Genomic DNA, 24,856 nt, shown 5'->3' on the forward strand with positions numbered 1-24,856 from the left:
TAATTCCTTTGCTTCCACGTGGCATTTATCTTCCAGAGTCACTATCACCTTGCCCACCTTTGGTTGATTCAGATTGAGGTTAATGAGCATGAAACTACTGGCAATAATAATGTCTATCCATAAATCTTATCATATATTACAATTTAAAATAAAGATGTGCCTGTACATTGCATTTAATTTGTTTAAATATAAATACAAAATGTCCCAAGCACAAGTTCTGATCAAAACATCAAGTTACAGCATCTCAGATATAACATTTTGTTAATGTTTGTAAACAATTATTATGAAATTATGATACATTGGTGTTTGATTGTAATATTTGTTTTCCACTGCTATAAAAACACTGTATATACACTCAAAGTCTTCCTATGAATGTTGCTCTTCTAAAGCTATCACTGAATAGTCTAAAATGTACAAAATATTTGAAAAGGATTAATCTGTTGGTATAGGGCAGGGATAAATACATTAATATTTGTTTCTTGATGTGGTTTATCCATCTAAGATGGATAACCTAAGGTTATTTCAACAAATAGACATGGTCTGTTACCCAGAGATCTAATGACGCAAACATAGATGCATATTAATTTGCTGCTTACATTTCTTCAGAAAGAGCTAATTTATCTTTGAGGGAACAAAAGCTGTTTACAAGTGTCTTTTCTGGATAGACTGGAAAAAATAAAATAAAACAAAGAATGCATTATTCAGGGCTTTCCTCAAATGCAAATACTAGTACTTTGTAGCTACAGAGTTCAAATAGCTTATAATTATATACTTAAACTAAGATACAGCACTACCGTTTTCTAAAACTATGAACTGAAAATACATCTAAGGCATTGAAAAAGCTAATAGTTAAACACAAACCAGCAGACATTTGAGGATATAAATAACATCTGTATATTGGAAATGCTGCATTTCTGTATAGTCATACATTTAAAAAATAGTATTTAAGTATCTAACTTACTGTATATAGACTTACTTACTTTTCAAATACAATATGATGATGGTTGTACTTTGCGCAGCTCATCTGTTTGGGAGATTAACTGCATGAAGAAACCTGTGCAGGAGAGCTTTTTGAAGTGGGAAAGCCGTACTGGGGCAGTCCCACTCTCTCACCCTCAGAAGCCTGGGACTAGTGGTACAAGCAGTCGTCATGACTGGAGACTTCCTTGTTTGCAGTGGATGGCCATGATGCCTTTCTGTACCTTGTTATGCCCCATCACTATACTGGGACATTAGGACCCATACAGACCGCAGGGTAAGCAACTCCTGCTGGCCCCACTAACACCTCTTCCAGCAGCAACCTTAGTTTTTCCCAGGAGGTCTCCTATCCAAGTACTGACCAGGCTCACACCTGCTTAGCTTCAATAGGCTGCCAGTTGTGAGTTGCAGGGTGATATGGCTGCTGGCCAAATACAAAATACTGTACAGTACACTTTAATAAAGAATACATACATAAATATATTTACTGTGTATTACAAAAGTATACAACAGCATTAAAACATCTCATGATAAAGTTGGATGGTGTACAGCAGCAGAAAGTTATAATACATTTCAGAAATGCTTAATGTCTTTTTGAGCATGGTGAAGTCAATCAATAAGAAGTGAAATTCACCCTAGAGTACCTAGATCACACTGTCCCTACAAACTGAACACCCAGGCAAGGAGGAATCTGTTTAGGAGAACCACCATGAGGCCAACTGCAACTAAGGCTCGTGATCTTCCTGAGTTCAGTGGCTGAGCTGGGGAAACAATGTCCATGGGTCAACAATATCCCAGTCTCTCTACAAAGAGGGCCTGTGTAGAACTAAAAAACATTTCAAATCTCACTTGAAGTTTGCAACAATGCACCTCATTGACAGTCTTAACATGTGGCAAAATGTTTTGTGGTCAGACAAGACAAAATTGAACGTTTTTGGCCTAAATGCAAGGTCCCACATCTGACTCTAACACAGCATAGTGCATAACTCAATGAACACTATCCCTAGTGTTTGTGGTGGCAACATCATTATAGCTTTTCTTCACCATAGAGTGGAAAGTTTTCCAAGAATAATAGGGACCAAGCACTGGCAAATTGTAGAGAAAAACCTGCTTCATACCTAAAAAAAAATTAGGACAATGATCCAAAGAACAAACCCAAAGCAACAGTGGAGTGTATTAAGAATTAAACATCAATATCCTTCAGTGTCCAATCAAAGTCCTGACTTGCAATCAGAACCAGTACAAAGATTGGAAAACTGTCAACCAATGGTGATTTCCAGGGAATTTGAGGGAGCCTGAGCAAATCTGCAAAGAATAATGGGCGCAAATTGCACAAAGCCTCTCTGCAAACTTTGTAGAGACCTCTACAGTAAGACATGCTGCTGCAATTGCTGCCAAAGGATAATTCTACCAAATGTTGAATTCATGGTTTTGAATGTTTATACAACTAATATAATTTAGCTTTTGCGGACATTTACTGAAACTTATCTTGCCTACCTTGTGTTCAGTGCTTCAGTGTGAACATCCAGGTCTTAAAAATGTGTTTACATCATTTTTTAATTTTACAAAATGAGACACCACGGGAAGTGTATGAATACTTCAGAAAAGCACACTGCATATGAGACAGACTGTAACCTAAGCACAGCATGCCTTTCAGTCATAAATAGGAAAATAAATTAGAGTTTAATTTGATCCTTCAGACTTACCAAGCTATTTGTATTGATGTTAGTATACAATAGTTTCTTGCAAATAAAAAGTTTCTTGTAAATTTGTAGTGAATCACAAACCACAATGTGGCTTGGTGAATGACTCTTTATACATCAACATCTCTTTGTGAACCAAAGTGCATCAGGAATAAAACAAACTGCTTGCAATGTTTCTAAGTCTCATAAAGTTTCAACTATCAATTTTCAGATTGATGCTAAAAATTATTGACATGAACATGTTCCCTTTTGGGAGAAGACGTTTTTAATGCATAAGAAACTGGTATTTCAAAGGAATGAATGTGAAAAGCAAACTAAAAGTACCTTTGGGATAACTTAATGATCTTATGACACAAATAACGTCATGACCACTGCTTGTTTTTCACATGATTCAGGGCACTTTACCAGCTGATACCGCGCCAGTTTCTGTCAGTTTAATATTGTTTATTAGTCTCTTTACAAAATGAACTTGTTTTAGATAATGATATAAAACTGATTTTGCCTTGAATATACTTGCAAAACCTTTGGTACATTTGCTGTTTTTAGGCTTTTTGCTGTACTATATATATAAAACACTTTCTTTTTAACTCTGCAAATCATCTCATATTACAACCGTTTCTTAGACTGGAGTTGGGATCATATTGAACCATGTTTTTGCACATGGAAGATAGAAAATGATTAATCATTGAGAGGAAAGGTTGCACAAAACATTTATATTTTTATAATATTGAGAACCTGATTAACATAATGTAAAAAAAAGATATGTTGTAAGGTTTTTGTGTTGAAACTGAAAAAATGCTGGGTTCCAATAAACTATTTTTTAGGTATACTTTAATCTCTTAATCAGAGAAGGGCTTAAGTCACAGAGTGAAAAAATGGTTGTGGGGAAAACAGGTGACAAGCAATATGTTGACTTGAAAATTGCATAGAATGGCCATGAAAGTGGTGCATTCATCTTTCCTTGCTCTGATGGGATTTCCCATTGATCAAAGGTCATTGTGCAGACACTCATTCATTACTATAAAGTTTAGAGGTGATGTGGGAATGCAAAGCAAGTCTAACCATACCTCAGACTGAGGTGGGTTGAGAACAGGGTTTTAATACACAATACATCATTACACCTGGCCATCTGTATACAGCCAGTCTATCAAGGAGCCCCAAGCTGTTAGCTCTGCTCACACCCAAGAGATCAAAGGAACACCCACCCCAAGAACAAGTCCTGAGCCATGGTTAGGGGCCTTCAAAACCCCCCATGGAAAGAAAGCAGCACAGAGACACAAATATAACTGGAGGAAACACAGTTTGCACCACAGCACCCCACCCAGGCGAGGACTCAGACATCAGGAACTCTATAGAAAGCAACCGAGGAAGGCTCCAGCATAATATTCCTCCTCCTTCTACTCAAAAACTGGACTCACAGACAAACAGGGAAGACGGTGCATAAGGAACCACACTGTTCAGGATGGCCAGAACTAATTGGGTGCCTAAGACTACATCCCTTCCTATTGTGTGGTGGAAAAGGGCACCACTGGTCACTGATCAGAGCTGGTTTTGGGAGAATATTGCTCATGTGGGACTGGTTTCTGGTAACTAGGGTCCATAGGGTTCTTAGGTGGTCTGTGAGGAAGTGCCTCTTGGGGATAAATTAGGTTATGTGTTCTGTGTTGAATTTTACAATTGGTAGATAATAAGTGGGTTAAGTATCTGGTCTGTGTGTGCACTTCATAAGTAAGGGAGAGAGAAAGGTTGCAGGGATACTGTATATAGCACACGTATATAGCACAAGAAAACAAAGGACAGAGCAAGTGAGAAAAAGTGTATAAATCAAGGGAGATCTGGAGGAAAGGTGTGAAAAGCTGAAATCTGTTAATGAATTCAGAGGTTCTATAAATAAACTAGTTAATGAGTGATACAAGGGGAAAATGCGATCCATGTTTAAGAAAAATCTTGGTTCCTGATTCCTTTCTGAAGTAGGAGTATGAGATGACAGGTGAATCAAGGAAAAAAGTTCCAGTTTACGGATTATCCTGTAAAAAGAATACATTTTCTTTGATGATTTCAGAATCTGATAGACCTGGGTAGTTGAGAAGATTGTTTGAAATTTAAGAGAGATTTTAAATGGAAGAGTGTAATAATAGATTTCTGTGTTCACACAGTTACTGTAACTACAAACACACTAAAATATTTTTCCATCTGACTAAATCAGGATATACAAACTCAGGTTCCATAACCAAGCCCTTAAAATGTGTTCATTTTACCACACATTTTTAAATAGGAGGAAAATACATTTCAAAGAGGTAGTTTGAATATATTAGTTAACATAAATAAACAATTTAAGAAAAAAACATTTAGATCAAAGGGCTCTTTTTTCTTGATTTCTACAAATATCAAGACAAAATCTGAATATACAGTATATATTATATACAATTATAATAGAAACCTATATTTTCAAGACTTTGCTACTAACTTATTAAATGTCCTTCACAATATTTCTGACATCATTCCTCCCCTTTGATTCATTGCTGAGGTTTATTTAATATTTTTATTAATAATAGTTTTAAGTGACTTACATATGGAAAAGCCTATACTATATGCAATTATTAGAAGCACATTTAAATTATGAATATCAATTGACTGTAAGTGTAGAATTTTATATTCACTATCTAACCACTTCTTCATATACGGAGTCAGAGGGGAACCAGAGCCTATCCTGGAGAGCACTGGGCACAAGGCAGGATACACCTTGAATGTAACGTCAGTCCATCGCAGGGCAGAGACTTTTAAGTGATGTAAATTTATTCTAATAGTATTAATACAAATGAATTTAATACTTTTCTAATCGATGCTACTAGTCATGAAAATAACCAAATAAAAATAATATTAAGCTTAATAAAAAGAACTCAGTTTTTACATAACAAAACCCCATGATGGGAAAAAAAAACTATTCTGGAATCAAACTGTAGCAGAACAATAAAGACTACAAATGTTTTCAAAATATCAATTTTCTACACTTACTGTAACTATTCAATCTTCTACAATTGCCTGACTAAAATGTGATGTGCAGATACTGCATGGAGATACTGCAACTCTAGAGTCATTCTGTATTATGAATGTTCTATCTTGTAATGCTCTTAAACAATTTTAGTAGCTGACGATATCCATCAGAAAGACAGTTCTATTACATCCAAATCCCTGCAGGTTCATATATCTGCAACAGAGCAAGACCTACATGCATGTCTATAAAGTTAGCAAGGCTATTCAGATGTGTCATGTGTGCTTTGTTAGAGTAACAGAACTTACATACAGAATCTTATGGACAGTGCCATGAGATTTTAAATGCCAAAGCAATCACAGCCTTGGTTAATCTCATATGGCACCTCCTAAAGCACAGTGTCCCCAGTCACCATACTGGGGCATTAGTATAAAACTTGTGAAAAGTGAAAAGAATGCCACCCACTTGTAAACAAACACCACTTAAAGCACCACTTACAACCTGGTTTTCTTCTGGGGTCTCCTATCCCAATACCATAGGGTCCAAACTTGGTTAGCTTCTGAGATCTCATTATATTAGGTTGGAGGGTGGTAACATTGCTGTATTCAGAGTTGTTTGAATTAACCAGCTAACTTCATAAACAGCATATATAACCTAAAAAGTGCTCGTAAAGCACATCAACATACAAGCATACACACAGAGGCAAATAAATCTGAATTAAGTGAGTTGTTGCTGATAAACCACAGGCTAATGTATAGGAGCTCACAATAAACATCTGTGTGCAAACAACAGTGGGAACACTCCCATCTAAAAGCCAAAGGCTTCTGTAAGCATTGCAAAAGCAATCATAAAAAATATAACAAAAAATCATTTTGACACTTTCCTCTTTACACCCAGGGAGTGCTGTTGATGTTGATGAAAATGTTGCACTTTCTGATACACTTCTGGGTTGTATCAAAAGTAGAACCATTGAAAAAACAAGTGATCACCTCTTTTACCACCAGTAGTTTTAGTCTCTAGCCACCACTTATGTCTTGTAATGCATGAAGCAATTATTTAAAAGAATAAATTGGACTTCAAAGCCTCATACACATTATTTACTCTCTGTCCTTGACCGATTGTAAATACCTTCCTTCTACAAGAGACTTCTGGCACAAAAAACTATAACCCGTGAAGGAAATCAATTTGCTGTTGTATTTTATTATGTAAAAATGTGCCTTCCAAGACAGATTAGCATCTATATATATTACCAGATATTTACAGAATATAAATTGCTTAATGGGCTCATTATAAATTATTTCTGGGGAAGGATATTCATCCTGTTTAAGACTAAGACTGTTTAAAATTCCATTCATTTTATAATCATTCTGGTCAAACCATGCAAATAAACTATATACACTGTTCTGATATATGTTGGGTCTGTTATTATCATTCATAAGAGAAAGCAAGGTGGAATTGTCAGAAAATTTAATTAGGAATTGGTTTGGATCACTGAAAGCACAATCATTTGTATAGAGTGAAGAGCAGTCCTAAACTCACGCACCCCTAAGGCACTCCACAGTTATCACCCCAAAAGAAATTATATTATAATTTTTCACAATCATTTACATACATTTTCTGAAATTATACTCAAAACTATAAACACAAAAGACAAACCTCACACCCAGCTGGGCAATCTGCAGAATTCTCAAACAAATGAAAATGAAAAATGAAACATTCTATTCAAAAACATGTTATCTTCCATCTAAATGAAGCTTTGATTTCAACTGGTTTACACAAACCATCAAATAAATAGACCCTACAGAGTAATTACTAAATTCCAGCAAGATCAATGAAAATCATTAAAATGAGCTTTTCCAGTATTACCTCTACATATCTTGTGGTTGCAATAGTGCGATGCCATATTGATACCCTTGGACAGGCCAGAGGTATTCGTCAACATAACAGGCTATGATTTCCCTTGTCAGGCAGCGGGGGAAATAAGCCCTGTTGTGTCTCATTCAGCCCTCCTCCATGGCCTGTTGAAGATATATCTCTCACTGCCATGCCAAGAAAAAAAAATCCTCTATGGGGTTTTACTAAGGGGGAATATGGGGAAGGAAAAGATTAGAAAACTGGGTTATCAAAAAGCATTTGCGGACTGAAGCAACACGGCGGAAACTGACATTGTCTCAGATGACAATATGCATGAGCTGCTCTGGCCTACCTGGATGTTGGAGTTGAGTGCTCCAAAGATTGTCAAGAAAGGCAATTAGATGGGCAGTGTTGTAGGAGCCTAGGGTGGCATGACATCAGAGGACCCCATGTTGGCCGATTGCTGCACACAGTGTGAAATTTCCCCCATACTGACGAGGAACTTCCACAATGGTGTTCTGGCTTTATGGAACCCAGAACGCCGTGCTTCGAGCATACATTACCTCCTCACTGCCTGATACCCTAAAACCACTACAATTTGCGTATCACCAGAACAGGTCAACAGAAGATGCTATTGCCACTGCCCTCCATACTGCCCTCTCACACCTGGATAAGAAAGTAATATGTGAGAATGTTGTTTGTTGATTACAGCATTTAATACCATAGTGCCCTCAAAGCTTGTCATCAAGCTCCAGGACCTGGGACTGAACACCTCCCTTTTGTGTCGATTGGCAATTGTGTCACCAGGCATAACTCAAACTCCATCATTAAGTTTGCGGATGATACAACAGTCAACGGCCTGATCACAGATGGTGAAGAGTCTGTGTACAGGGAGGAGGTTGAAACCCTGGCAGCATAGTGCCAGGAGAACAACCTCTTTCTGAACATCAGTAAGACTAAGGAGGTGATTGTGGATTACAGGAAACACCAGAGAGGAGATCATACACCTATTTACATCAATGGGTCTGCAGTTTTAAGTTCCTCGGAGTTAACATCACAGAGTACTTAACCTGGACCCACCACACCAACACCGTGGTCAAAACAGCACGGAAGCACCTAATCTTTCTCCACAGGCTAAAGAAGTTTGACATGCCATCACGTATCCAAGCCAACTTCTACAGGTGCATTATTGAGAGTTTCCTGACTGGTTGCATCTCTGCCTGGTATGGGAACTGCTCCGCCCGGGATTGTAAAGTACTGCAGAGGGTGGTGAAGTCAGCGCAGCTCATTACCAGCTTTGAGCTACAAACATCCAGGATATCTACTCAGCTAGATGTCTTAAGAAGTCCAGGTCCATTCTCAAGGACCCAGGACATCCCAGTCAAAAACTGTTTTCTCTCCTACCATCCGGTATATGGTATCGAAACATTCAGTCAAAGACTAATAGATTACGGAACAGATTCTACATCCGGGCAATAAGACTGCTAAATAGCCAACCTGCAGCTCCTTCAGCAAATCACCCATAATGGCTACATGGACATACAGTTTTCATTGTATTCAGAATACTGCATGACTTGGACATAATGTACTGCATACACCCTGGACACATCGCAGCTCTATTTACATTGAGCTCTGTCTGAGTTTACTTTAATCAATTTCTATTGCACTATTATGTATTATTATGTAAACTGTTTTTGTAACTTTAATTTTGTCATTTTTATACCCCCGGTGAGTGTGCAGAAAAGAAAAGACTTTTCATTGCCAACAACTACTGCTGCATGCTGTATTGTTGTGCATTTGATAAATAATTTTTGATTGACTGACATTTCTTCCTCCTCTCCGCCACTTTGTCAAAGGGAGGGTTACAGAAGGCTACAGTGGTAATACAATGCTACCGTACTAAAAAAATACAGTACCATACAGGACAGTAAAATAACTTCCAAGGTTATGTGATATATGTACTGTTACACATTGATACTGTAATGCACAGTGTTCCACAATACAGTACTTTAATCACTGCGTATAGTATTAATACTTTAAGGAGTTTGATTAAGTTTAAATGGGTCAGGATCAAACAATCTAAATATGACTGATATTGATATGGTATGAAAATATGACAGGGACTGCCTTTTAGTCCTTGAGAAAACTGATCTTGGAGGGGAGGGTTTTAGTTTTGAAGCAAGTAATTGTGTCAATGATACTGTACTTTTATGAGATTTTTCCTCCTGAATGAGTTGTATTATCAAGGATTCAAAGACTTGTTTTTTTTTCATATATGTTCTTCTTTGCGTTGTTAGGTAAAGCCATTTCTGCCTACAATTAATTTGAACATTTTACACCTCTGAGTACTGAAGCAACTCTGCACACGTTTTCCATTTCCATTCCACCTATGCAGGGAAGACGTGTGAAGTAGGAACGGGAACAACACATTTAGATAAGATCAATAATTATGTCTTGAATTAAATAGGGTTTAAAACACATTTCTATTTTTTTTTGCATTTTCATTTTTATTCCCAATTTAGTCAGGACATATGTTCACTTTATAAAAAGCTAATATAATGAAAAAATCTACTAAGCATTCATAATTAAAAAAAATACAAATCCTACTTAAAGCACTTTAATCAACAGCTTAAAGCAGAATGTTTTAAAACCTCTCACTCCCTAGACAACATGTAACAACATTAAAGGATGAAAAGCTAAAAAAACAATCTGTTCTGAATCACTCCTATGATCCTTATTTTCATAGATGTAGGGAAGCTTAAAGAGGGGTTTTAAAATGTCATATTTAGATTGTTTTTTTCAATTTCACACAAAAGGCTTAGAAAAAAACATTATAATAATTAAAGTGTCAACTAATTGCATTCATTATTAATTACAAATTAAAATCTGCTTTATTCCAGTTTTCAGCAACAGAAATGTGCTAACATTTCCCTTCTTAAACAAAGTATAGGTTTAAAACAGAGATGAAAAGCTCAATAAACAATCTCCATAAAATTGGCCATAATTCTCAGACTTAAACTAAAAGTTGTAGTGCTGATATTTTAAATAATAAAATCAAACATGTAAACAAACTTTTGAAAAAAATTAACACTTATGAAAAGTGATGAGAGAGCTGTGCAAATGAACTTTCAAGCACAAAGAAATAATAAAAACTGAGGCAACATTGTTATCTGATTCTCCGTACTTTGTAAAGTGCTTTAATGGACAGTATCCTAATGTTCTGATGTTGGTTAAGTTTTACTAATGTACGAGACTGTGAAACTCAGAAATTAGAAAATGAGAAAGTGTCAAATTGGTAAAATCATGTCTAAATCAATTGGTAAAATCAATCACAGCAAACATATTCAATAATTATGTTACCCTTCCTCTACACTTTTGGAAAATATCTGCTAGAATATGTTGTCTTTCTTCATTTGTCTAACAAAAATCCATGTTACTACTAAGCTTTTTCAAATTATCAACTTTGAAAGAAACATGTTTCACAAATATGAAAGCAAACAAGGAAATTTCAATATCATAATCATAATTTAGACAATTAAATGCAAATATTATTGCATTGTCTTCTCAAGAATTTAAGAAAACATAACCATAATCTTAATTCCAGAATTATTGATTTACACAGAGTCATTATCCTTTCTAAAGCTACTGTACATATTTCTGCAAACTTTTAAACATTTTAAACATTTAACAGTGTCTGACAAACACATGCAGATGCTGTCCTTTAAAGACTCACAGCACCACTGGACAGGTGTACAGAGTAGTGGAGTCCTGCATTAGATTATTCATAAAAAATAAAAACACTGTGATGCAGTGCTTGCTGTCCATCATATTGCAGTGTCTATTGCTATATACCCACTGACACCTCACACATTCTGGATGGCTGCATCTGCAGACAGCTTGGATGGTTACCTTACACAATTAGGGCAAGACTTTCAGAATAGAACATGTTAACCCATTGTTAATTCAGCAAAATTAATTATGTACATTATGTTTGTTCAATAAAACTGTGAATTAATTGTATTTGATTGTGTGGCTACTGATGCACATTATATTGTTCCCAGACCCCATAAACATGGCCTTGCTCTCAGATTGCTTTACAATTTCAGGAAGGAAGATTATGAAGGAATTATCCATTTTAAGCATTATTAATCCTTATTAATTGTGTAAATTAAAGACTAGAAAAGTGGCTTTCCCAAAGATTTTAATAAATCAGTTATGAAAAACATTAAATAAAAAGGAAAGCACCCAATAAAATAGAATAAATTACATGCAGAGGTGACAAGGATTTTAGTGAAAAACATTGAAATTGAGATTAAAATAATATATTTTTAAAGTCAAAGTCAAAGTTTATTTATCAAATGCACAAAAATACGGCGTGCAGCAATAGTTGCTGGAAATGAAATGTCTTTTTCTGCGAGCTCACAAAACTCACAAGAATCACAAAAATCACAAAATTCACAGAAACACAAAAATCACCAAACTGAGGTTACATTTTTGAATTGAATAAAACTCATTATGAGTAGAGCTGTTATGTGTCCATGGTGTATGAAATATATACAAGTAGTGCAGTTATTCTGAATACAGTGAAAACTGTGTGTCCATGTAGCCATTACAGGTGATTTGCTAAAGGAGGTGCAGGTTTGCTATTTAGCAGTCTTATTGCCATTGTAAACCTTATTTTACAGGTTTACAATGGCAAATAATACAAGAGTGATGTGAGGGTTTTAAATTACTGTAACAATCTGAAATTGAAACAGTAAAATGCAGCAGTACTCGACAACTTTCAGAAAATAAAAATTTAAACAGTCACACACAGATTCCTAAATTTGCATTTAATTGATATAACCAAAAACAAGCATAACAAACAACAACAAATATAATAGAATATTTTGTGCAACGATCTGCTGTGATATGAAAAGATGATCATTCATTCAGCATTTACAAAGGGAAGAGTTAACTGTGGAGTTAAAATATTTAGACTATAACGTGTTATGGTCTACCTCATAGGTTTTATCAGTCTCATACAATTACATCACATTCATATTCTCGGATATGGATTTACCATTGTCAACTAAACATGAAATGTGCTTGGAAAAATAATTCAACTCTCGAGAAGCATAATTTGAATAATGAGGTTTTGTACTCAAAAGACACAAATGATCTTGATGAGTTCAAGTTTCCCATTGTGAAAACAGAACCCACTGTGATGGTCCGTGGTCCAACTTGGCAGCTGCGGTGCAGAAAAAAGAGAGAGAGCCTCGCCTAGCATTAGGTCTCAGTCAGCTCTGCAAAAAGGAGCATCAAACTGACTGTCTGTGCACAGTTGTCTTCTGAGGCTAGGGCGCAAGGTAGACAGTTTGGACAACTCAGTTAGTCCCAGCTACAGCTAGATTGATGCTGAATATGCTTGAATGTTGACAAAAGAATCCAGCTGTCTTATTTCATTGATCAGGCAAAAATAACAGTGGGTTTGCAAACACAAGATTTCTTGTTTCAGAAAGAATATCTTGGGCAGAATACTGTATTTTTTACTGACTCACTTTCTTGGCCTGGTGTTGTGAAATGGCCAAGTGAAGGGACTTGGACTGCTTGCAGTCACATGGCTGGAAAGTCAGATTGCTCATTAAGTCAGAGAGGGAAGGAGCCAGTGAGTTAACCAGCCAAACTGACTTGGGTGCTAGCTTTTAAGGCGCGACATCACAGCTGGTGATTGGACAGGATGCCATCGTGTAAAGTTCCAGTATCCACCCTATAGATCCCCAACTGGTGAATCATCCTTTGGGTGATTAACAGTTACAATGGACCAGTAGTCTTTGGAGGAAACAGACCAGTTGATGCAACCTACAGTATCTGCACTATATTTCATTATATGGTTCAGCGATGGTCACAGCTTTATGATGTCTCTTATCAGAGGGGCCAATTAGCCACATTCCTCTTCACTTACAGAGAAATACCAAGCTGCTTGCTTGGTCAAGGCAACACCAATAGTATTAGAAAATTTTAATAACTAAGTTTAATAGACCTTGTCGCTACAGGAGGATATCAAGTTTCTCTGAGATAAGTTACCATAATTATCTAAAATTAAATGATAAAAGAGAAATGGCTGATTAATGTTTAATGTTAAAAATAATATTCAATTTGGCTATTTACCATGTACAAAAAGACAATATATATTATATCAGAGTGACTAAAAATGTTCAACTAAAACTAATCTAGACATGTTAAAGATAATAGAGACACTTCACATAAACAGATGTCATAACGCTATTCTAAGAATTGCACTTTATATTCTTTTACTTAGTCAGAAAACTTACGTTGAAAACCTGTTGCTCTACATTTTATACCATAGCACACTGACAGAGGAATTAAGAGTAAAGTACGTATCTTATGTGTAAAATACCAGCATTCCACCTGTGTGTCCATATCCCTCCCTTTGGAAGTACAGTACCCTAATTGCTCCATGCTGCTGTCATTCAGTGAAAAAATGTTTTTTGAAGACTGTTAAGTTCTTTCAGTAGACAAGATAGGGATACTACACATTTTTATTCTAAATGTTCATCAGAACTAATAATGTATACGGTAACAAATGGATGTAGAAAAGGCGAGTCATACTTTACTAAGCTGTAAACAGTTGTTAGCATAAAGTATACAAGCAGATAAGAATGTATGAGATAGATTTTCAGACTGTGCTTGATAAGGCTCTGCACGCAAGATTCTTACATTTTAGGTTTTCAAGGATAAACATACATGCTGATTGATAAGTGAAACATATTTTCTCATTTAATCCAGGAACAAAAAAAACTTTAGCCTTCGAATTGAAAAAGTCTAATTGGAGTGAACTTTTCTTTACTACGTCTGTCTGACACCTCTTGTTTCTATACCCAGCAGTAGAGTCTGTCACCATGAGCTCCTCTTTTCCTGGAAAAGGACCACAAGTTCTCTGCTAATAATTTCACAATATTAATAGTTATCATTTCATGGAATACTAAATTTACTGTTTGATCTTAATGACTCTTTAGAAAATCATTAACTAAGACACAGGTTTCTTACAATATTTTTTGAATGACTGAATGTTTTTAGTGCTGAACAGAGAAGACTACCAGGTGAACTAAGTGAAGTACAACCACACACCTTTTGACTAATGTAATGTGTTCCCAGATACCTGTTTATCTAGTGACAATTCACAAAAAGAAAAATCTCTTTATGGTGAAAAATGACAATCTGTTCCAGACCCCAAATTGTTTTAGTTATAAAAAACATTGCCTGCCTAGTTAGACATCATTAATCATACCTAAGTACAGTACTGTACACTAACATCTTCATTTTCTTTTTGTGTGATTACATACACACTCCCCAATTTCCATGTTCTTAACACCTTTACGGTCCATTATAAAGTCTAAATCACAAATTTTCTTACATGAGAAGTAAGGGTGCATACAATAGTAAACAACAAATGAAGCAAGACATGGTGAACTATGTGACATCTCTCCTGCCACTCTTACCAATATCTAGTTAGCGGAATATGATGCATACATTTGATATGAAACAAGTTGTATAACACCTTCTTCTTTACTCTCTACATTTGCTGGAGGTTTTGAACTTTTTTTGGCATAATTTCTTCATAGTTTTGAAGTTGGCTTTCGTAATTTCAAATGTGGGTAACAATTCACATGCTTTGTAGTACTGAATTTTCATAAAAAGATCATTTGTAAGAAGAGGTATTTCAAGACCTCAAATGTACCAATAATCATTCAAGTATTTTAGAGCATTGAAAGTTAACCAAATAATTATTCAGAATTTACACTGGAACAGAAACTATAGGACACATGTGAAATATGTGAAGTGCAGAAACCAAAAAAATACGGAGGTATTTTTTCACACAAAAGTTGTGGGAATCTGGAACATGTTTCCTTGCCATGATATTGAAGCTCAAAATCTGAAGAGATTCTTGGATTTCGCTACTAGCAAGCATGCATATTGGATGGCATGAATCTCCTCTTGGGGTTTGGAGCCTTTACTATGTTTTAAGTTTCACAAATATTCAAAATAAAAAATGGCACTCTAGATTCAACAGAAATATTCAAGACTTAGAAAGCTATATTTATTTTGTGTTTGAAAACAATCTCAGTAATTCATGCAATTTTATAACATTTAACAATCATTGGGAATGGACAATACACATAATGAGTAAGTTCTGTCACTTCTCTTTTAAATGGAATGTTTCCAGCCCATCATTTAAAAAAAGAGCTATTAGAGAAATATGTTACTTTTACATGATATGTGGGCAAAACATTTGCTGAAGCTGAAATGTGAGCACTTCACATTATGATTAGGCAACTGGTATAGCATCCAACTGTTGCCAACAAAAGGCTAGATAGCTTTGAACTTTATGTACTTCTAATTTCTGCAAGGCAGCATTTCACTTACTCAAAACCACTTGAGCATTTAAAAAAAGTATATATTTTTGAAGACTGATAAATGCTGTATGAGACAAAAAAATTGGATTCATTCTATAAAACAGCATATTTTATAATTTCTACATTTCTACATACTGTTTTTAGAATGAGTTATTATTCAATAATGCAATAAAACACATTCTATATTGAAGCGGTTTGCTTCTCCTCGCATTGCATGAAGAAAATGTAATTTAAGTAGAGTGACTGAAGGGTGATTATGTAGGAAGGGTAAGACCAAGGAAATCTTAGATGGGAATCTTCAGTTAAGCAGAGAGCCAAGTGAGTGTAGATCTGTAGGAAAGTAAAGTCTGTGTGTGAACAGCTTTGCTGGAGAAGAAAGACTGCATGGGGAACTTAGCCTGTTTTTTTTAGTGTATATCACTCTTGCCAGAAGTCATCATTTGTAGTGCTGTTAATGTTTGTTTTGCAGTATGAGGTTTCTAGTTAGGTTTAAACAAGAAAAAAAGAAGTATTGCAAATAAGTCATTACATTTTTATGTTCATATGAACTCAGATACTCCTAAACCTTTATGTTGTTTCAGCTTCTCCACAAGATTTTGAATCAAGCAGAAACCTTGTGATTAAGGGATAATTATAATCAAATGGGAGATGCCTTTTCGATCTCAGAAAAAAAGATCCTTGTGCACTATTTTGAGATCAAAAGTTCAAAAGCATTTCTAATACACCCAGAGAATAGAGGCTTACAATCAGCACTTTGAATGCTTTCCAGAAGAAAAAAAAGCCCTGGAATAACAGAGCTCTCGATGGGGGTTAATTTACTCTTTCTTTCCTTGTTCAATTTTGCCTTAAAGGTGGAATCTGGCATTTTAAAAAGAAATTATAGAAAAAAAATTTGTGATATTTAGAAAACACATGTTTAAAAATGAAAAGGGCAAGGGCATACAATACGCTGTGGAGTGAAGTTTTAAGCAAAAGAAGAATCACTGCTATCTAGAACATTAGTATATTTTGAATGGAGATTCAGCATCTAATGGCACCAAAATGTAACAATCAGCAAATGTGCTTGAAATCTTATACCAGTGATTAGTCAAATCACAGCATTATTAAGTAATTTATTTAAACAATTTCTTTGAGCAATCGTTCTAAGGACTTTAAGACTTCCCTTTTATAAAATTTACTGATAATACTAGCCATTACAACTCAAAATTGCACAGAACAATATTTTTCCTTGTGATTATCTACAGTGTTACTTGCTTTAGCGCAAGCTACTAAAACCCATTTCTCAGTCTCATTCATAGAATAACCACTGACAAGGATCATCTTAATAGTAACTGAGGTTTGCATTTGCTTTAAATTAAATGAATTTCCAAAAATTATATAAAGATGGGTATTTCCTAAGGCTTCTGTAAATGTTGCATTTTTTCCCAATATCATAATAAATTTCAGTTTCTTTATAAAAATTATCTTCAAATACACGATAATCTTTTTAAAAGCTACATTCTAAATGAGCCAACAGAACAGCCACTGATCAGTTTAAGAAAAAGGATGCTTCATTCTTCAGAGAACATTATATTTGAAGTAACCGAGATGCACAACGCATATCGGAACTGCTATCACGGTTATTGTACTGAAACACTAACTGAGGAAAAACTGTTTCTTCAAAGCAGCTATTCTTCAATGAAACTCAAGTGTGTACAAACCATTTTTGGTGTTGGCTGTATATATATACATATCCTGGGCAGAACAGAATATTTTCTTCTTTTACCTTAAAGAACTATATAAAACTGAGGGAAAAAAAGTATTTCTTTTATTTCTACTAATAAGAATATCAGTAGATAATCAAAAATACCTGAAGCTTTCACTTGAAATCTTTCTGATATACGCCCATGCTAACCTATACTACATGATTTATACAGGCACAATAGTGTTACCCTGGACAGGAATGTTAGAATACAAAATTATACTTCCCTTTAGACAGAGCAATTGATTCGTCACTGATACAGCTACAAGGGTATATTACCTTCTTTTAATATATTTTTATAAGCTAACATACTTTATAACTGCAATTATAGCACATATGCATTTTAAAATCTACTGACAGCATTTCATAATAATAAAAAACTAAGAACCCCTATCCCTTTTTACAGATTCAGTAGTATTGAAAGCAAACCTCAACCATCCATCAATGAATGTGAAGATTGCAAGTCCAGCACAGTAGCTAGTAAGGCCTCAATTAATATTATGGCAAAAAAAGAACATTTACATCCACAATTGAACTGCATTTTTCTATAACTAGAAAATCGCTATTATGTGCAAAAAAATGACATTTTCTTAGAAGTGTAGAGTACGGTAATGATTATTAAAAGAATTAGGCAAATATTTTCCTCCTAGTTGTAATTAGTGCCTTCCTCTGTTGTCACAGTGGCATTGTTTTTAACGGCGGCTTATTGTATCAGTCCTCATGTTGATTGAACCATCTTCTTTAATCTTTCTATCTCCATCTGTAAGGGAGGTAAGGAAGAAAAAAAAATCTGATTTCCAGAATAAAACCCTAATAGTATACTGAGATACATATTTATTAAACAAAGTACTGTAGAGATTAATAACTTTCAAAGAAGGCTGCCTACATTATTCAGATACATTAATGAATTATTTATCCATCTTTATGAAACTGAAAACACAATACATTGTTTTTATTAAAAGGGTGACCTTGTAACGGTTTGCAAAACAGATAAAGGACAACTGTGTGCAATCAATGGAAAATCAATACCAAAATATAAGAAGTGTTTAGCTCCCACTGTCTGATATGAAACATTTTCCTGCACATGTACCATGTTTCATAACCTTATTAATTGGGAGTGGCGTGTGTAGCAACATCATGAGCACACCATCCTAAATTGCACTGTCACTGCTTAGGTAAGATTTTATTTTGACAGAGACATTTATCAGATCAACAAATTCCACAATTTTATATATATATATATTTTTAAATTTCAGAAATGTATTGGATACAACTATATATTTTTGCATTAGACCTTGCAATGATTTGAAAAACATTTTCATTTTTTTTTCCATCTAATCTCAGGCCTAAATTACGTAAACCAATTGAACTGAACAAATTAAGTGGATAACTCAAACTAGCTGTTTTTTTTATCTGGTGCATTTAAAATTCCAGACACCAAGCAATCAAGGACCATTGTTCCCTAATCCAGATTTTTGTGAACAGAATTCTGAAAAATATTTACTGGGACTACTTTCGGGTGGGAGGAGAGGTTGTGGGAGAGATTTCACATTTCCTCTGCTTTTTCTGAAGAAAAACAGTTTACTACTGCCTAAGAAAGAGATCGGGAGAGGAAGATGGATTTTGAACAAAATTAAAAACAAACTAACTGGGATTTAGTTTTAGTGATAAAAAGTGGTCACTGCACTGCAATATTAAGACATTCTTTTGCCAAAATGATATGTGGACAAAAAAGGGTTCAAAAGTAGAAGCTTAATTAGATATGCTCCTATATCCCATAATTAGTTTTCTTTTTAAGAAGACTAATATAGAAACGTACAGACAGTGCAGTCTGTAAGCGGACAACAGCGACAGACTCCAGATGCAAATGCCACATCTAGAATTAACTCTAGACCTTTTGTTTTCTCTCTTGTGCATGAACTAATGATGAAACAACACAGCTTGCCAAGAAACAACTGAGCAGCCAATTGTTCAATTACTTTTGGGGGGACTATGTATAAAAAGGGCTGTGATTCCTATATAGTTCACCCAGTACAGATGTAAATTCCCTCGAATTAAAGCTGACATTCTGCACTTTAACCTCATAGTCATTGTTTTATTTCAAATCCAATGTGCTGGAGTACAAAGTCAAAACAGCAAAAATTGTGTCACTGTCAAATACTTATGGACTGCACTGTATATTAGTATGTATATACCTAATCTATTTTCACTTAAGAGCTGAAGGCAATGTGGAAAACATACAATTAGCAGATTTAAAATTCATAGACCTTACTGTGTCTCTATAGATTTAATGCACCCAAACGAAAGATGTTCAACCATGAAAAGAGAACAGGATTACATTTAGTTGACCTCTGTGTAGAAGGCAAAAAAAATCCTGTCTTGGTTTTCCATTTCAATCCCAGAGAGAGCGCTGTACATGTAAGTGCTCATTGAGGGCCTTTCAGTCAAAACTAGCAGCTCAGCTGGGCAGTGAAAACCCCTGAACAAAACTGCCTTTGCTGTGCTTTTGTCACCTCTTAATCTTCTGATCAATATGACAAATGCAGTGTGTCACTGAACTTCCAGAATATCAAAATCAACATTTTTTACCTGTAAGGCCTTTCGTTTGGACTTTTCTTCATCCAAATCATTTCTCAGTTCAGCAATTTCTTTCCTGAAGTCAAAAGAGCATTTTTTTTCTTTACAACTTGGTAGAGAATTCATGATCTACAATTTAAATGGCCCCAAAGTGAAACAATAAAAGACAGTCAGGTATTGCCAAATCATTTTCTAAAATTTGGAACTTTTCTGACAAATCTATGTACCACTGAATAAACAATGTAGTCCTGCTTTATTTTGGAATAAAACATGATTTAGGTGAAAAAAGAAGATATAAAACTATACATTATACATATATGTAAAATGTAACAAGACTTTCAGTGTAAAAGTCTAGTTACTTACACATGGAAATTTGAAATGAATTTTACATTGACAGTTTAAGAGTAGAAAGTGAGGGATTGAGTAATAATCTTAAATCCTAACAACTAATCAAAGCTAATCACAGCAAATCAAAGTACTTATAATTATTTGCAACAAAACACCTAAGAAACATGACTTTGAATACCTTCACAGGATTCAGCAACTATCAATGACATTTGGTTTCTGTCTTCAGTATTTTCAGACAAATCACTATATTCTTTGTCACTGAAGATTCCAACAATTTTTTGAGCATGTTGTTAGTTTTAATAACATAAGAAAAATTGCAAATGAGGAGGCCATTCAGTCTGTCTGGTCTATTTGGTAGCAGGTTTAGTGATTGAGGTTAAATTACATTTGAAGAAGGTGAACAGCTAAGTATTTTAAAAATCACACTTACATCTGTTGCTCTTTGAGCAATTCTACTGTGTGAAGTAGCTCCATTATTTGTGCTTTGAGGTCTTCTACTTCAGATTTACTCTCTTCTTCCACCTCCGCTTTGGGTTTGGGGTTTACCGTAGTAACAACAGCAGAGGCTGGTTTTGAGGGCAAGGCAGCAGTTGGATTCAACAGTGATGGCTGAATGGAGAAAAATAACACACATATGACATTATAATGGGATCACTTACCCCCCCCCCCACCACAAATGCAAATTAAAGGTCCATTAGTTATATATTTCAATACGTATTTGGCCTCTAAAATGTGCTTTAAGATATTCACTTATGCAATCTTTCTTTAATATTTGGTCCAGTATATATCTAGGCTACATTGCTGCTCAAAGCAATTCTGACGTTATTGCCTTTGTGTTTAAAAGGCAGTACGTCATCACTACGGACAACTCAAACGTTGTTAAATAGTAATGGGCAGAATTAAAAAATGAAGTCACCCAAAGTTCACATCCCCTGTTGCCAGATGCATAATGATAATTAATATTGCAATTACAAATGTCTTTACCCTCAGCATAAAAGGATGAAATGATGCACAAATATGTATATGTTCATCCATCTTCGAACCACTTTATCTAATCCATGGTCACCGGGGAGCCAAAGGCTATCCTGGAAAGCAACAGGCTCAAGGCAGAATACACCCTGGATGGGATGCCAGTCCATCACATGGCAGACAGACACAAACATACAGTGGTGTGAAACAGTAAGTACACCCCATGGAAAGGTTTGTTTTTTTTTACATTTTTGGACAAAAGGATATTTGATCGGCATTTCAACACCATTAGATAAAGGTGATCTAATTTTAAAAAATAACATTGAAAAATCACATTTTGCACTCATTTGTACTATTAAAATCAACAGAAATGCAATTTCCTTGTGCGGAAAAAGTAAGTACACCCCTACCTTTATCATTGCATCAAATGCCTAAAATTGGATTGTTAGATAAGAATTAAACCACCAAAACAGGTGCAAATGATTAGAAAATCATTAGAGAGTAACTTGGAGGGCATTGCCTTTATCTAAACACCAGAAACCTGTGGTCAATTGATGTGTGGCTTCATCATACCAAGATCAAAAGAGCTCTCGGAAACCCTCAGAACAACAATTGTTGATGCTCATGAGTCTGCAAGTGTTTTAAAGCCATTTCTAAGTAATTTGTAGTCAATCACTCCACTGTTCTAAAGATCATCTACAAAAGGAGAATATTTCAAACCAAGATAGCCAGCTCTGTTGAGATAATGGTGATGTTTCAGTTATCCTCTAGTTTGAAATAGAAGATGAAACCAGCTTTTCTTTGTTTTATTGTAAAGATATGCACATTAATACTTGAAAAAAATGCTACAGCCCTATGCTGATTTTTGCAATATTACCTTCTTCCATACTTTCCATATTGCATTATAATTTAAGAAAATAACATTGGTTGGATTTATACATTTTCTACGCTCAAATCTAACTGATGGACAAAATCAATATTCCAAAAATAGGAAATAAGTGCTGCCACTGATTGTTACCCCCTAAATTCACAGAATAAAGACGCATCACAGAATGGTTGCATTAGGAAAGATATTTACAGGTCAGTGAGTAATCAGAACCCCCTTTCTACATAGAAATCCCACAATACTATCCTTATAACCAGACACTAAAAACTTTTTTCAAGACAGAGAACTTTTCATAATAAAAAAACATGGATCTGAGCAGGACGAATTTGACACTACAAATGGATGATCAAAAATGAATGCGAATCAGTTTCTCTGATCTAATTAATCATTACTTACTCAGGAGAGATGATTTAGCCTACAGATTCTACAACATAGGAAACCAGAATTTCCTAATAAACTCTTTAAATATTTTTTTATAATAAACCTCAGAGTCCAGTGCTCTTTCTGTGTTCATATTCCCTGGACACAATCTGGTTGCAACTTTGATTCAAAGAAGTACCTTTACTTATGATGATTGTTTTTATTCCTGTCTCAGACTATAGGAATGCTTTGACTGGGTGATGCTGTGTTTTGCACCAGCTATCATCTTCTGCAGTTACACCAAAAATGTCCAGTTTTACCATGTCTTACCACAACTCTATGTGGGATTTGAGATGGATTTGCAAATCTGCATAACCGGGATATTTTTGAATCAGGGACATTTTCAGTCATCTCAGCCATTATTTTTCACCTGTTTCTTCTTTGCTTGGCTGCTCAGTTTGGAGCAACAGCCTGATCTAGGCAGCATCAGGGTCATATGAAGCACCTTCAATTTCTTGATGATTGAGTAGATTGTGTATAAAGAGATATTAAAAGACTTTAATAGTTTTTGTTCTTTTGATCTTTGCTTTTTTCAATGGCTTTAACATTTATTTTCTCTGAAAGTCCCTTAGATTACATGGCAGGGTCTTTGTTTAAAATTCACTACTTGACCAAGGAACTGCATGTTTTTATTCTGACATCATTCTGACACCACTTTTATTGCACACAATGGCCAGTCAATTAATTGTGCAGCTCACTAAGGTAGCTTAGTACACCAAAATTAATTTATGAGTTTGAATACTTGCATAATTATTATTAATTTACTTCTGTTTTTATTTTCCTTGACTGTGTGGAATATTTTGTATATATAACATTAATTGCTATTGTGAACTTTGAACCAACAAAATGTGAAGTGCAACGGCACAAGGCTCTACATATTTTTGCAAGGAACTGTATTCATGCAAGCTACTTTGAATCCAGTTTAGTATTTTCCATTTACATAGCTGTACTACATAGCATATTTTAGCCACTGTATATTATGTAATTGGTTCTTTTGTAGGATTTCTATTCTCCTTCACTTCAAGTTTATTATAACTATCTTGAAAGAATGATAAATGCAGATTAACAGAAGTAGCTGACTTTGCAACAAAGCATACCAATAATGGTGGTCCGTGGTAGCCTTCCTTTTTATCCTCATAAAACACTAAATGTTTTTTTTTAAACTATAGTAATAGTGTCTTTAACTAAATATCTGAAACAATGCCTGCCCCTGAAAACCAACTCTCAGCCCACTGAGCATTACCCTGGTACAATTTGATAATATTTCTAGTGTTGAAGCTTTAGAGTGGATCATCTTGCCTGTTGCCCATGATGACTAAGACCAGGGGTCAAATGGGATAAATTCCTAACAGTTAGCTAGGGGAAACTCCAAGCAGGACAGCTGAAGTAATTGATCAGACTGATTTAATCTCTGTAGCCATTTGGGCCACACTTTTATTCATCTCCATTTTCAGATGAGTGGTATGGAAAGATTCTGTTGTTTTGACAGAAAGCCTTTTAATGTGCTAATGCCTTCAGTTCTCTTGGGTCAGCTATTGCAAAAGTGTATGAGCTGGAACATGGCAAAAAATGATAATTCCGTTTAAAAAAAATCTGTATTTCTATAGAAACATAATGTTTATAGAAAATTATATATTATAATATTTACAAGGATTTTAGGACATATGTGAATATATTGGTTTTTAAATTAGAATTGGAAAACAAAGAACAGTAATGTTTCCTTTAGTCAAAAGAAATACCTGAGAAATATAGAAATTTCTAATTGTAAAAACATATAAAAATGACAGATTTTCTTTAACAAGGAATATAATTTTAATTAAATTCCATGTTCATACTTTGAAGCCAGTTCTGGTATAGTGTGTGAAACAACTGCTGTTGATAAAAGAAAAATCCCAGTGTTAAATTACCATTAACTCTCCTAAATTATAATGAAATTTCATGTTCTGCTTATAATCATTACATAAAACCAAT

At 34.9% G+C, this 24,856-nt stretch overlaps 1 protein-coding gene across 2 annotated transcripts in view; it reads right to left on the reverse strand.

Annotated features, from left to right (window-relative positions):
* Nucleotides 1-11,850: 11,850 nt before the first annotated feature.
* cd2ap (CD2-associated protein) overlaps nucleotides 11,851-24,856 on the reverse strand; it is an 87,512-nt gene continuing 74,506 nt past the window's right edge. For both annotated transcript variants that reach the window (XM_015350762.2, XM_069178650.1), the window contains 3 exons: nucleotides 21,041-21,219; nucleotides 20,275-20,338; nucleotides 11,851-18,445 (listed from right to left, as the gene is read on the reverse strand). In XM_015350762.2, the coding sequence (XP_015206248.1) occupies nucleotides 18,404-18,445; nucleotides 20,275-20,338; nucleotides 21,041-21,219 (285 nt within the window). In that variant the 3' untranslated portion in view covers nucleotides 11,851-18,403. The remainder of the gene's footprint in view (nucleotides 18,446-20,274; nucleotides 20,339-21,040; nucleotides 21,220-24,856) is intronic.

The sequence above is a fragment of the Lepisosteus oculatus genome, chromosome 2 (genome assembly GCF_040954835.1).
Source record: "Lepisosteus oculatus isolate fLepOcu1 chromosome 2, fLepOcu1.hap2, whole genome shotgun sequence".
NCBI classification, from domain to species: domain Eukaryota; kingdom Metazoa; phylum Chordata; class Actinopteri; order Semionotiformes; family Lepisosteidae; genus Lepisosteus; species Lepisosteus oculatus.